The sequence below is a fragment of the Podarcis cretensis genome, assembly GCF_951804945.1.
Source record: "Podarcis cretensis genome assembly, chromosome: 3".
NCBI classification, from domain to species: domain Eukaryota; kingdom Metazoa; phylum Chordata; class Lepidosauria; order Squamata; family Lacertidae; genus Podarcis; species Podarcis cretensis.
Genome location: NC_137172.1, coordinates 68917671 through 68932222, shown reverse-complemented (window position 1 = coordinate 68932222; position 14552 = coordinate 68917671). Strand labels below are relative to the sequence as shown.

General features: G+C 39.5%; 1 protein-coding gene across 6 annotated transcripts in view; it reads right to left on the bottom strand.

Moving 5' to 3' along the window:
• The window catches only part of TRDN (triadin), a 175665-nt gene that overhangs the window by 92694 nt on the left and 68419 nt on the right, over nucleotides 1–14552 (bottom strand). For 5 of the 6 annotated variants that reach the window (XM_079970771.1, XM_079970768.1, XM_079970770.1 and 2 more), the window contains 3 exons: nucleotides 13744–13809; nucleotides 9597–9776; nucleotides 3565–3624 (listed from right to left, as the gene is read on the bottom strand). In XM_079970771.1, coding sequence (XP_079826897.1) covers nucleotides 3565–3624; nucleotides 9597–9776; nucleotides 13744–13809 — 306 coding nt within the window. The remainder of the gene's footprint in view (nucleotides 1–3564; nucleotides 3625–9596; nucleotides 9777–13743; nucleotides 13810–14552) is intronic. The other variant, XM_079970773.1, reaches the window with a different exon arrangement.

Below are 14552 nucleotides of genomic sequence, written 5' to 3'. Positions count from 1 at the left end.
GATCAAAAAAGGCTTGACACAAAGTAAGCCACTTTTTGATATTTTTTGCATAACTGAATAGAAATATAAAGAAACGTCTCTGGTGCTGGCAATTGTAATTACAGAAAGAATGGTTCGTGATAAATAATACCTGATTAGACTTAAATGATTCAGTGATTAAGTCTTAATTTTCTATGCTTCTCCTAGAATGTGCTTGAAATTATTCTGTATTATGCCTTCCCTTTCAGACAGATTTAAGAATGTGCAGAGAAATGATCTCAGCGTGGTATCAAAGGAGGAAAAGACAAAATGTCAAACCAGCAAATAATCCCCAATTTTGTAATCTGCATCGGCCATCAAATAAACGAGAGCTTTGGCAAGGATACTGGAAAGCCAGTTAGTAAAGTCTCATTTGGATTGGGGAAACCTGGGTAGAAATCTCAGCTCAGCCATAAAGTGATTTGGGTGGCCTTGGGCAACTCACCATTTCTCTATCTAAACTGTTGTTGTGAACATCAAAAGGAAAAATAAGGCCACACAAATTACTCTGACCTTCTTGGTGAAACACTGGGATACAAATGTAGTGGCTAAATAAAAAACTAGGGCTTTGCAGTGACCACAAGATGTATCTGTAGCATTTGGAAGCAGCCCAACCTGTTTTAGATCCACAATGTGTCATTCCAATTTTATTTGTTACTTGGGTCTGAATCTGATCTGGTAAATCTGAAGCTTTGTTTCATTCCTGTTACCTATAATGAGGAATCTAAAAGCATCTATAAGCCCCTTTTTTGTTTTCACATAAGTGGATGAAACATTTAGGCAAAGTCCCCCCCCCCCTTTGCCCCAAGTGAATTCCGGTAAACCCGTAGGAAACATCAGTTTTAACTTACAGTCTCTTCACAGAGAAGCACCTTAGAAGCACCTCTTATAACCCGTGTCTAACTGAGCCAGGCAGTAGCTTAACATGGAAGAATTTAAGTGCAGCCTTGAGCCTATTCATTTACACTGACTGCAAGTAATCAAAGTCAGCAACACTCTCCCATGGCAGGCAGCAACTCAGATTACTAGGAACTGAATCACCATGGGTATTTTTAAGGTCATATGAAAAAAGAATGCTCAATGAAATGTTTCTTTTAGAAGCAAACAAGGGCACATGTAAAATGTACACATATATACATTTGTTGTAAGGGAACCATATTTTTTCTAGTTGGATTTGTGTGCTTGACAGGCAGGAATTCAACAAGGCCCTAGGAGCGGGAAGGAGACCATGATGTGATTACACAGGAAACCAAACAATGATTACAGGTGAACAATTCTGTTTTCTTTTCTCCATTGTAGCTTTTGTGCAGTCTCAGATATGAGCTATATCAGAGTAGCGTGCTTCCTTACCTGAAAAGGGAAGTAGATAGCTTCCTGAGGAGAAAACATCAACATTCTCTTGTTGCGTAGTTCCTCTCAAAGACAGCAGAAGAGGACCATTGGATGACATTACTTATACTGAATATTCTTTTACTCTCCACAAAGGAGGAATGGTTAGTTAATGGGTATTTGATAAGAGATTCTGAGATGATATTGTAAGACTCGTCTTTCAAACCACCACCACCACTTCCCCCAGTGCTAAATAAGATGCTGAATGTTTTACATAAGTAGGAGGAGAGTAGTCTTCTGAATGCACGTGAGTGAAAGTCTTTGTGTTATTTGGAAGTGTGGTGGTGGGAGAAAATCCTGTATGACAATGTCTTGCAGGTCAAAAAAAGTTGTATAGCAAAATAAGATGTCTCAATACCTCCCATAAGGAAACCACTGTAGCCTGACCTTGCAATGCAAAAGCTAATTGAAGTGTTTCAGCATATTTTTAGAGTAATTTATCTGGGCTTGACTGTACTGTTGGGGTATTATGCATTTTCAGAATTCTGTTAATATATTGGTATCCTTTATTATATTTTATTTAGTTATCTATTTGCACTTTTATAAATTTGTTGTATGCTACCTTATACTTTTGGGGGATACAAAAGAACAAGACAGTGGACAACAAAACATTAGGTTGTATCCTTCTGCATGTGCAACAGAACTTCCTCTCCAGCCCCCCCAACCCCCCCCCCCAAATGGATACATAGGGTTAGGGGAGGAAAGGAAATGGAAGTCCTGTTGCATGTGTGCAAATCAGCTTGTGTAGTCTTGGATAAATCACTAGAAGGAATTTATTTAACTTCTCTAAGTTCAGTTTTTACACAGCATGAAGAACTGTGAAATGCCCATAGTGCAAAAGCAATATATTTAGGAGGCATTAATTACTGTTAATTTGGTAAGAATAAGGTAGCAAAAATAAATGGAAGCATCTACCATAATGGTGGAAGTAGTAGTATCTGGGTCCTGATATGGTGGAACAAGTCGCTTGATTTTTGCCAAGATTTAGGAGCCTCACTTTAGACATCTGGCACTGATATTTTTGGCTTCAATCCTATGTGCCTGGGAGCCAGCCCCATGAAACATAATGGGACTTACTTCTGAGCAAGCATGCACAGGATTGTTCAGTTTGGCCAGCTTTCTGTGGAACAGACATTCAAAAGTGCAATTGAAATCAATGAGACAAGTAGCTGTGCTGTTCCTGGATCACGAATAGCAACTGTTTTACATCTAACCACTACATTTATTATATAGAGGATCTGAGTTGTTTTCAAGTTTCTTCCATAATTTTCTTGCAAAATTTTTCATTGAACAGTTTCCTAGAACATATTCAGTGAAGGGGCATACCTTCTTTATAAGTGGTCATGGCTCAAACATCAGAATCTCATAAATGGGTGTTTTGTCTAAAGATTATTTATATTTCACATGGGCAAAAAGGCAGATTCTTTCTTCACCATTCATTCTGGTGGTAAGCTCATCACAGAATACAGTTCATTCATTGATACATACCCTATGCACATGTTCAAAGCTGATGCCTGATGGAACTGATACCCTCAGGTACCATAAGGCTTTAAGTTCACTGACAGCTCCAGCATGCAAAACCATCTTAACCAGCAACCATCACAAATTAACAGCAGTGAACACTGGAGTGACATATGATGAATATACTCATTGTGCTAGAGATCCCATTCTAAATTTTTAACAGATGCGTTTCATATGAACGTTGAACATCTGCATGTAACAAAAGGAGTAAGCTTAAATGTGGTGGGCTTTCTTATATTCTTTACACTTTTGAAGATGACATAAAGAAATTTAAACCAAATCACCTCTTAACTTTACACATCTACCCCATCCTTTCTATGGCATAAATGCATGCAAAAGATATACCCTAAATTCCACGCCAATTGATGGTTAAGGCAAATGGTTTAATTCTTTCTTAGGTTTCCACTGGTGTCACCTTTTAAATCACCATTAATCTCAATGCATGCAATTATAGAAAAGAGTATTAGAAGCTTTAATAATATAGCCATTAGTTGATATGCTTTATTTAAACTCTCGTTGCACAGGCTTCATTTCCGCTTTTAACAAATGAAAAAAAGCACACACATTCCAGGAGCACAACAAAGCAGAAGCTCTCCGCGAAACAGAGAGTGCAATGATAGAGTTCAGTTCAAGTACCTGTATACAAATCCCCGTGCGAAAACATGTCAATCATATAACGACAGAATGCATATTGATCTAGCAGAACAGAAAGGGGGGGAAGAGTAATAAGACACAGTTTACAGGTCTTTTTCAAATCAAGCACTAAAGAGAGAGCTTAGCACTAAAACAAAACCTTTGCCAGTTTTTCATCTCCTGCTCAAAGTAATCAATAACCAAACAGGTGGTGAAATTCATGTTTCTGTTCTTCTTTTTTTAAAAAAGTGAGCTGCCACAGGAAATGCCTTCTGGCTCTCTGCACAGTGATCCCCTGATAGCTCATTGCATCTAATCATGTAGCTGCCAGGACTAGATTTCAGAGGCAAATCTCTAATACAGGCAGATATTCTTACACACTGAGGGTGCTACTAGTTTGGAAGACCCCACCACAGCCAGGCTGTTAAGGAAGGGGACTTCTGGCCCAGGGAACAAATGCTGCTCACTATTTATCTGCCTCTAGGTGTTCTCACCAGGTCACACACCTTACTGCCCCTGCAGCACACCCTTCTCCAGTTCTGCCTGGCTAGCACATGCCACTGAACTGTCACAATGCATCTTCTGTTTGCCTGGATGGAGAGATGTATGTATGGAACCTCAGACTTTTTATGTGGCTGGGCGGTACAGAGTCACATCTGTTGCCCCACCCATCAGTGGCATGTGACCCTCTGAAGGTTTCCCAGTATGGAATGCAGCCCTTGGGCTGAGGAAGGCTACCCACCCATGCTCTAAGGGAAATAAAAATGGCCTATTCTGAAATATCCATGGGACGGGTTAAGGATCGTTCCTCAAATTTCTTACATTGTGATTTATGTTACTGTAAGCAACTTTTTTTATTTCATTAACTAATGACTTTGGCTATGCAAACATATAATATTGTTCTCTCTCTCTCTCTCTAGTCAATGTAGAAAGCCAGACAGAGCCCTGTGCTGGCATTTGCTCATATTATAAACTGGACCATGACATTCTGTGGACTGTGCCTCTCATGTTTTACATACAGCTTCATATACACAAATGCATGCTCCAATGCAGAACGATGTGTTAAGATTATCACATTATTGTGTGTTACATGCCATCGTTGCCTGATACTCATATGCTGGGTTATTTTCACTGAGCTGAAGAAGAGACCTGGCCATTTCCAGTATATATTTTAAATAAGTAAATAAATATAGAGGCCAATGCAGAAGGTCAGGCACACCATCATTTTCATTCTACAAAACACACACAGATTCATCAATGAGTATGCATGTATCAAAGAATGAGAAGAACTTACTGATACAGCAGGGAGGTGCGATGGGAGTGGGAAAGGATGCAGTAATCTGAAAGTATTTGTTCAGAAAGCTAGCCAGCCAGCCAGCCTGCCTGCCCTGAAGTCTTAGATGAATTTTGCCCTCGCATCAGTGGACCCAAGGCTTCGTGTGCTACCATAACGCTCCTGTCAATGGTCTGATTCATTTATCTAGCAGTGATAGGTGACAGTTTTGGAATCAGTAATGACCATTTGACTGTCAGCAGGGTTTGCAACTGACCATTTCAGAATAGTTTCAGTTTCCTCCTCTGCTAGAGCTAGCAGCTTCCCCTTAGGCAGAATTTGTGATCCAGTTATATATTTTCTAAGCTAAGTTATGCAAGCCACTAAGAATTAAGCGTTCAGAGTTGACAGAAAATTAACCGCATGATAAATTCATGTAACAGAAGCGATATATTACTGATTCATTTTCATTTTTCATTCAATAAAAGAATATGGATTGGATGCAGATTTAGTTATGCCTGCATCCAGCCCTGTATTTTTTTAAAAAATAAAAAATCTGCAGGTGCTACAAAATAAGTAAACAACTGTACTCAAGAGATGGAGAATTCTGGATGCTTAACTAAATAATTTAGGTCAAGTTTATCTTTCACAGTTATCACAGTTCCAGAAGGAATTTCCATTAAGTACTACTTCTGCACCAATCCCACAACATAGAATTGAGCTTCAGACAGCATAAGTAAAGCTTTGTGGATCACCTCCTGTGATACTAATCTGGAATAGGGATGTGTAAAACCACTGCCTTTAGTATCACTGATTTGTTTGAAGGGGGGGGGGACTCTGCATGTTCAAATAATAATAAATAAATAAACCAAAGAGAAGTTGCACACATTGTGGCAAAGGGCTGGTGCAGGCCTGTTCATATTTTGCATGCACTAATGCATCTGCAACATTTATTTTATTTAAAATATTTACACCCTGCACTTCTGATTGCTCACATCATGACTGAGATATCCAGAGCCAATTTGCAGTGCCTCCTCTTCTTCCACAGGATGTAAGGAATAGCAGTAAATCTTATACACTTTACAGTGGGTCCAGAATTGATACTATATCTGTATGTGGAATCTGTTTTGGAAAACTACCACAACATTCGCAATCAGTAAGGATTATTTTGCACTAGCAGTTTTCTGACACAGCAATAAAATGAATGAAAATTGTGAATCAGAAGCATGGGGTGATTTCTAATATTTAAGCACACAATCTAAATGACATGAAAGTAACTGGGGGGCGGGGAGGAGAGGGAATCCTTTGACCAACATTAAGTCTTAGATTGAAAATACATATACATGCCTGCTTTGGAAGCCCCATTAAGTCCAAAGGGACTTTCAAGTAACTGTGTGTAGGATTGCAGCACAAATGCATTTGCTCATTCCTTCTGAACACAGAAGGAGTGCCAGAGGAGTCAACAGACACCCTCGTATTTAATTAATTTTATAAATAATAATAGATTTGTAGAGTTGGAAAGGATCCTGAGGGTCAGCCGAACCCCTTGAAATGCAGGAAATCTCAACACGTGGTCCCTTATCCAATTTGAAACCATACTGGCTCCAACTTAGCTTTACAAATATGCTAGATGTTTTAAATACAGTGGTACCTCGGGTTAAGTACTTAATTCATTCCGGAGGTCCGTTCTTAACCTGAAACTGTTCTTAACCTGAAGCACCACTTTAGCTAATGGGGCCTCCTGCTGCTGCTGCGCCGCTGGAGCACGATTTCTGTTCTCATCCTGAAGCAAAGTTCTTAATCTGAAGCACTATTTCTGGGTTAGTGGAGTCTGTAACCTGAAGCGTATGTAACCTGAAGCATATGTAACCCAAGGTACCACTGTAACACTTAACTGCAATAACCTCTAAGTGGCTTACAAGGATTCAATACAAAAAAAGTAAACATCAGTTAAAACTACAAAAACAAACTTCAGTTAAAATCCCTGCTAGATTGTTTTTTTTAAAAGAAGTATTCTGTAGGCACCACAAATTCAGTAGGGAGAGATCCTGTTTGACCTTAGGTGGAAATGAGTTCCATAAAATTGGACCCATAATACTAAATGCATGGCTTCTGGTGGGTGAAGACTGTGCATCTGAGCCACAGCATTTTGCACTGGCTGGAGCCTCACACAGAGCACATTGCAATAATCTAGTCTTGAGGTTAACTGAGCCTTGGTATCCTACACCTCTGAAGGCACATTAAGCCATGACAGAGAGCATTAGGCTCAGATGACCTGTTATATTCATAGCCAGTACAAATTACTCAAGTTCAGAGCCCACAACCCTTTTTGGTATGAACACTGGACTTGTGCCTCCACATATCTATATGAAGCATCTAAGAAAAAGACAAGCATACTAGTATAGTTCTGGCTGGGGGTGGGATGGGCTATGGAGAGGCAGTAAGAATGTGACCATGTTCTCCTGTTAAATATACTTTCTACAATAGTGCAAAATATTTCAAATAAAACAACATTTTGCAATGTTTGCCTCATGTGCCACAGCTAAAGATTCATGTTAAACAAATACATCTTGTGGAAGTAAATATCCGTGATTCAATTAAATCTTAGGAAGAAATTTGCAACTGAAAAGCTAAGGGTTTTGGTCTAACAAATGCCCAAACCTGAAACCTGCTGGTATTTGTTTTGTGCTCTACACTACGGTAAACAGAGCAATTTTTATAAGTGCTGTGCAAATTTTATTCTCATGTATACCTGTTATCTTTTCCCAACTAGTCATGCTGATAAATTTCTAAGGAAAGGACAATTCAAGATTGCAGGAGCCTACACACCATGCTTTGCAGTTATTTTTGAGCAATTATTTTTCAGTTCTTCAATGACATGGAAACTGCAACAGCTTACAAATCACAGAGGCCAGGATGCCTAGCTGCACATATAAAAGACGTTCACTAAAGACAGATGCTTCAGAAAGACACAAAAAGCACAGACAGAAGCCTAGTGGGGAATTTTCAATGCTTTGAAACATATATTAATCCAATATATTAATAGCACCTCAGTCTTTGAGTGTGAATTCCTATGCAGCCAAAACAGTAATATCCATGCATCAGAGGAAGGATTGAAAATTTGAGATCCTAAAGTCTGCAGAAGCACAAAATATATTTAGGACAAAACTAAGTAGCCACACCGAAAACTGCTTAATGAGGATTGAACGTTCTCAGTGGGATGACACCAAAACTGGTGGGAAGAGTGAATGGAATGGAGAATCTTGAAAGGGCATGGCTGGCCGGCTGGCATCCTGAACAGGAGTTAAGGAATGGAATGGGTGGTCTGGCTGGAACTGGCCAGTGAAGTTGCATGTGGCTGCAGCTGGCAGGAGAGGCTAACCTGAGAGAGAAGTCACAGTGTACAGAAGAGCAAGGCAGAAAATGGAAGCTGGGAAGCTAGTGGCCCCTCTGTAGGGAAGCTAGTGTACTGCACCCGGCAATCATTCAAAAAATAAAACTTTCTGCACAAGAGGGGAGAATGGCTGGAGCAGGGACTCTTGTCTTTGATGCTGATTTTAGCCCTCTTAAACTCAGGGAATGCCCACTCAGCAGAGACACATTTTTAAACTTGTTTCATATTAGACCAAAAGTAAAGGAGGCTGGCTTCCTAATTGGTGGTGTCGCAAAGGGACCTAGAACAGCCATGTTCTGTTCCCCTTTTGTTCTGGTTTATGAGGGAGGCCCTCTCTCTGCTGAAAGTTTTCTAATTCCTCCAACTCTCCTGGTTACTGTATGGTCTCTCTCTAGCACCTACACAGCAACATGAGAAGAGCCCTCCTGGTTCAGGCCAATGGCCCATGTACTGTAGTTTAGCATTCTGTTCTCCCACACACCAGACACCCATGGGGAAATATGCAAGCAGAATCCTTGAGTGAACTCTCCCCATTTGAGCTTCCCACTGTCTGGCATTCCGAGGCACACACTGCCTCTAACAGCAGAGCTAGAACATAGCTACTGGGACTAGCAGTCACTGATAGCCACATCTCCATGAATTTGTCTAATCCTCTTTTAAAGCCATCCAAGTTAGTGGAGATCACAACCTCTTGTGGGAGCAAATTTCATAGTTCAACTATATTTTATCCCATCCTGAATCTTCCAATATTCAGCTTCCTTGGATGTCCCTGACTTCTAGTATTAGGAGATATGGAGAAAAACTTCTTACCCAACTTTCTGTACATCAGTTTTGTTGACCTCTGTCCTGTCCCCACTTATTCGCCTTTTCTCTAAACTAAAAAGCTCCAAATGCCATAACCTTTCCTCATAGGGGAGTCGAGGAGACGTCTGCCACTCATGCTGGTGAAACAGTTCAGGGGGAGCAAGGAGACCCACAGATCTTAAGAGAGTGGAATACTATATAAATGGACTGATGACATAGCTCCTTCTTTCAGCTAAGACTAAAGCCTTTCACCCCTTCAGTCTTATATTGGGAAACCCTTAGGAATGGAAGATGTGTTCCTTAAAGAAACATGTGGATTGCAGAAAGAATCATTAGTCAGAGGAGCAACACATTAGCCTTCCCAGGCATTTTGTTTTCATTTTCATTTTAAATATGCTAGAATCCAGTGTATTCTTAACATTATTTTCATTCTCATGTGTCAGGGGTAACTCTCTTTTTTTTAGGAGTAAGTGTATGTATCTGGACTACTTTTAATTCACTGTCTGAATTTCTTTACCCATGCACTTCAGAGGTCCTCTGCTGCTGTCTGCTAGCATTGTTTACCTTTCTTCTCAGACTTTTCTGTAACCACCAGTGCTGTCTCTTCCTTTGCTTTGCCTTTGGCGGGCGCAACTACCTCTGCTTTGGTTTCCTTATGCTTCACTTTTTCAGGTGCCTTGGGTTCTGGTTTTCTTTCCTTCACATCCTTCTTAGCCTTGTCTTCAACCTTTATGCTCTTCTTGTCTGTAGATTATATATTTATATGTAAAAAGTCAATATAATTTTTTGTGCCTGCAGGAAATGTAGCTCTTACTGTCCATGCTGCTTTATAGTTTACCGTTGATTTTATGAATTGCATGTTGTCATTTGTATTAAAAGAAAAGAAAAATAGTCCCCAAAGAATTTTAATTATTCTCAACAAGCTCCTGGACATATTGAAAAATAAGGAAAGGAAATATCTTTTGGAGCAACTTCCCCTCCTTTTTTCTTTTTCAGGTTCCACCTATTCTGTTACTGAATTATTATTTTTTAGACCTCCGCCCCCCCATTGCTATAAAGACAAGCATATTAACTTACTTTTGAAAGGGAAAAAGTAATCGACACATACTGGGAGACCCATGTCTATAGATATATTGATTTCTTGTTTGTTTTTTGAAAGCTAATTCTATCTAAACTTCATCAGGGATTTTGGTGCACGCAGACATGTACAGTACACTTATAAAACTGACAATGAATCAGTTCACAATTAGTTTCCTTTTAAATGCAATAGTGGTCTTATCATTTTTCAAAACTGCTGTTAAAATTAAGCCATATTTTATAGGAATCAGATTTAAATGACTGTGGCATGACTTTTGCAATAAGAATAGCTTTTAAAAAATCCTATTTCCACTAGCAATTCCAGGAGCATTACACAGGACATATTTATTTTTCTTATGGGGTTTCAACTACATTATTATCATGTTCAGCTTTTCACGTTGCATTATATTCAACAGTAGCTCAGAGCACATGGCAAATGCAAATTAGTGCTGTGCTGAAACCTTTCCACCAATTTCTCAAAACCCTTTTTCCTGTGCAAAAGGAGTTTCCATTTTTCCTGCCTCTTTTCTTAGGGCAGTTTACAATTTGGGGGCATGTGGGGTTGAGCTCACTTCATCATTGTAAGGTGGCTGTGGGTGGTGTGTGTTTTTCCTCCTGGTCTGAAAAATTCTTCTTCGAGCTTTAATCAAAGCATAGGAAGCTGGGGAGATGGCTTCTGAGTGCCTGAGATAAGTGTACTTGCTGATTTCATATTTTTTTTTAAAAAAAGCTTTCTGCACTGATTTCTTTAAAAGTAAAGAAGACTGCAATTTTTAAAAAATATCAGACACACAGCTGGCACCCTATCTACCTTCCTTTGCATAATGGAAAGCCCAGGGTATCACAGGATTATCAGGAAATGGGGGCACTCAGAAAGTGCAGACCGCCAGAGATGGTTTGTAGATCTGGAGAAAGGGCACTAAAAACCAACAACTTTTGGTCACTCTGCAACTAAGGTAAGTGAAAACACACACAAACAAACATGCCTCCCACCCATGAGAATTCATCTGAAATTTTCCTGCCCCCTTTAATAAATTTTGATTGCATTTCCCCCCTGATGAATTGCTGGAGAATGGTCAAAAAATAGTGGGGAGAAATTTTCAGCATAGCACCAGTGCAAATTACAGATGACATGGTGTTCTATTGCATGAGCAAAGGTAAGTTGTTTTCTCATACACTTCATCAGAAACGGAACATACATTTAAATTCCATTTAACACCGAGGTCTCTAAGAAGATAGCTTGGGCCCCACCATTATCTGAAAAGGGCAAGGAAATGTAGGCTAGAGAGCGAGACAGAACAAATAGAAAAGACTCTAGAAAATAAATGCTATGTTTTGGCTGAAGAGTTTCTCAGAGCTAGGTCAAATAAGCTCACCAACTCTACCATTTCTTCCTATCCTCTAAGGCTCTGGAGTTTTCTGGGCTTTGCCAATAGTCACCAAAAGCCTTAAAAATCTCCCTTTGAGATATTTGCTTATCCCTCTTTGAGAAGCATTTTGCACCCAAAACTTGAACAAAAATGTAATAAAATGTAAAACCATGTCATACAGTGCAGGAGACATTATGTGTCGATAATATTCTATTTTTCAAATATTGTCAAATTGGTGACCCATTTATGAATCAAGCTGAGGAGAATTCACCCATCACTAGAGGGTGGTGGAGCTTTGAAGGAGGCTAGGTATCACCATATCTAATTAACTAAGGATGTTGGAGATTTGCCTCTATCCTAAAACCTGTGTGTGGAAATGGTGGTCAAGGGTGCATAGCTGTCAACTTTTCCCTTTTATTGCAAGGAATCCTATTCGGAATAAGGGAATTTCCCTTAAAAAAGGGGAAACGTTGACAGTAATGTGAGGGTATGAGGGCAAATAACCTAGAGTTGAATTTAGAGAAAGGAGAAGTAATGCCAGTGGAGAATGCATAGGCCTTGGAGGGAGTTAGCATGCATGTTCTGGATGAAATGGAAGTATCACCATCAGAACTTATTTTGAATCTAGGTGTTCTCTTGGGTCAATCTCTACTCCTGGAAAAGCTGGTTGCTTTGATGGCCAGCGCTAAGTTTTGCAGGCCCTTCTTGGAAAAGGGTACTTTGTTGCATGCTTTTGCAACCTCCAGGACTGATTCTCCAGAACATAATTCTAGACATGTCTACTCAGACTAAGTCTCACTGTTCAGTTGGAACAATTCCCAGGTAGAGATGCACAGTTTCTCTCTCACACACCCATCTTAAGTTCCCTTAAATTTCCACAAAGGTTTGTGCTCCCCTGCTTCAAAAACACACCTGTGAAAAGTCCCAAGTAAATTCATCAGAATGGAAAACCATCAGCATTTAGGTGCATAATTCTCCTAATTTTATATGCAATTTTCACTCACATGCATTTTGATGTGCATTTTCTTTTAATATATCCATTTTTCTACAAGAGAACTAGATTGCAAGCACAAATTTTGAAGGACAGCTGTGTTTCAGTTTGTGTATTGTTTTGGGAAGTGCAAATTAGGTAGGTTCTCATTAAAATGTGGACTCCCCCACCCTTACTCCCAGGAAATTATGGAAAGGGGCTGCAAACTTAAATAAATAATTTTATCCCATTTGTAAGGGGTTTTTGTCTATCACAAACTTTACGAATCATACATATAAAGGCTGAAAAAAAATTAGATTGATGAGAAAACCTAAAGCTTTTCTTCTTTCAAAGTAAATTTAAAAATAGAACAGAAAAATGAAGAATAGAAGATGTCCTCCTCCTCCTCACAGCCCACTACCCTAGAATGTGTGTGGTAATTTTGAGATAGAAGCATCTTATCCAGGCATCTTTCCTCGCCTTGCTGTAGAAAGAAGTGAAACTGTCAGTGACAGAAACACACATAATCTGCTGGAATGAAAAAGTTGGTGCAGTAAATAAAAGAGGGAAAATGAACGCCTATTTTTAGATGCTATGAAAGTCACAAACAAAGAGATGGTAAACAACCCCAGAAACATCCTGATCCTCACTAAATAGAAAACTGATACACAGGTAGAAAAGCTTTGTTAGAAACACATCCCTGGAACCAATTTTGGAGGGTTAAGGTAAGGGAAAGGACAAAAACCACCTCTTATACAATACCCACAGGATATTACCAGAAAACTCGGGATATTCCCTGTGTTTCCTAAGAAGAAGCACTTCATGAAATGGATATGCTATGTATTAGTACTGGGTGTGTGGGTGGCTGCCGGTGAGCTATGGACAAATGTCATGCAGCTGCTCTAAAATGAACACAAGCCCAGGAAGGTTATTGCAAAACAAATTTGTTACGCTTTAAGCTGCTCCCAGGACATTTGATCGTAATAGAGAAATGTGAGTAATGAAGGGATTAATAGTTCTTCATCAAAACACAACACTAAGTACACCAAACCAAAAGTGTTAAATTCACGATGGGCAGAAAATACAAAATGGCAGCCACTGGTGAACAAAATGACAACAACTGGGAAGTTGCACATGAATTGGAAGCTGCTCATGAATTGGGCACCACGGACCAAGCCTCCTTGCCTTCCATTCTGCCACAGTTAACAACACCCAAAATTCGCTGCCTCATGTAGGCCATTTTCACTGTGCCTCATGGTAGAGCCACTTCTCCATGAAATATAATGAGCATTACCTTTTGGGGAAGGCGGTGCTTTCTTTTTTGGCTTTTCTTCCTTTGCAGGTTTCTCTTTGGGGGGTTCTAAAAATGAACAGACACGATACAGCACTTATATAAAAAACAGCAACTGAAATCCATTTGTTTCAGTGGGTCTACTCTAATTTAATTGGGTACAATCCTAGTTACATTTTACATATTACCTATGAAAATCCACGTGTAGTTTGGTCTATGTTATACACTCTATGCAATGGCAAACAGCCAGGAATGCATTAACATACTTTTAAAAACAAACAAACTAAATCCCACCAATCAGCTGTTCAGGAGGGCATTGGGGGTGTGGATTCAGTGATTGCAATCTAACCTGAAATCTCTCCAAGGAGAGAGATTTCAGAATTTAAACTAAGTATATAGGCTCAGCTACAGCTCATCTTTACACCTCCGTTTGACTGCAGTCATACGTTTGAACTTCTTTTCAGCAGAGAGGGTTATTTGAAACAACCAGAAATTAAAGCTCAACACAACATAAATATGGATTATCACATATGCCTGTGCCACACAGACACTGATAATGAGAACTGGAAATCCTTTTAAACCCTGGTTTATCCATTGAAGTTATTTCAGACAATAGCTGTTTTGTCAATCGATAATCTCATTCCCTGCAGGGTATGAACTTTAACCCCAACTGGCCACTGCAAATACTGAAACATGATTATGCTGGAAGGAAAGTTTAAATTCGATAAGCTAAAATGAAAAATGACCGTAAGTGCTCCTGCAAATACCACATGTCCACTTGCCTTAAGCAAGTCATTTCCTTTTCAGGCAAA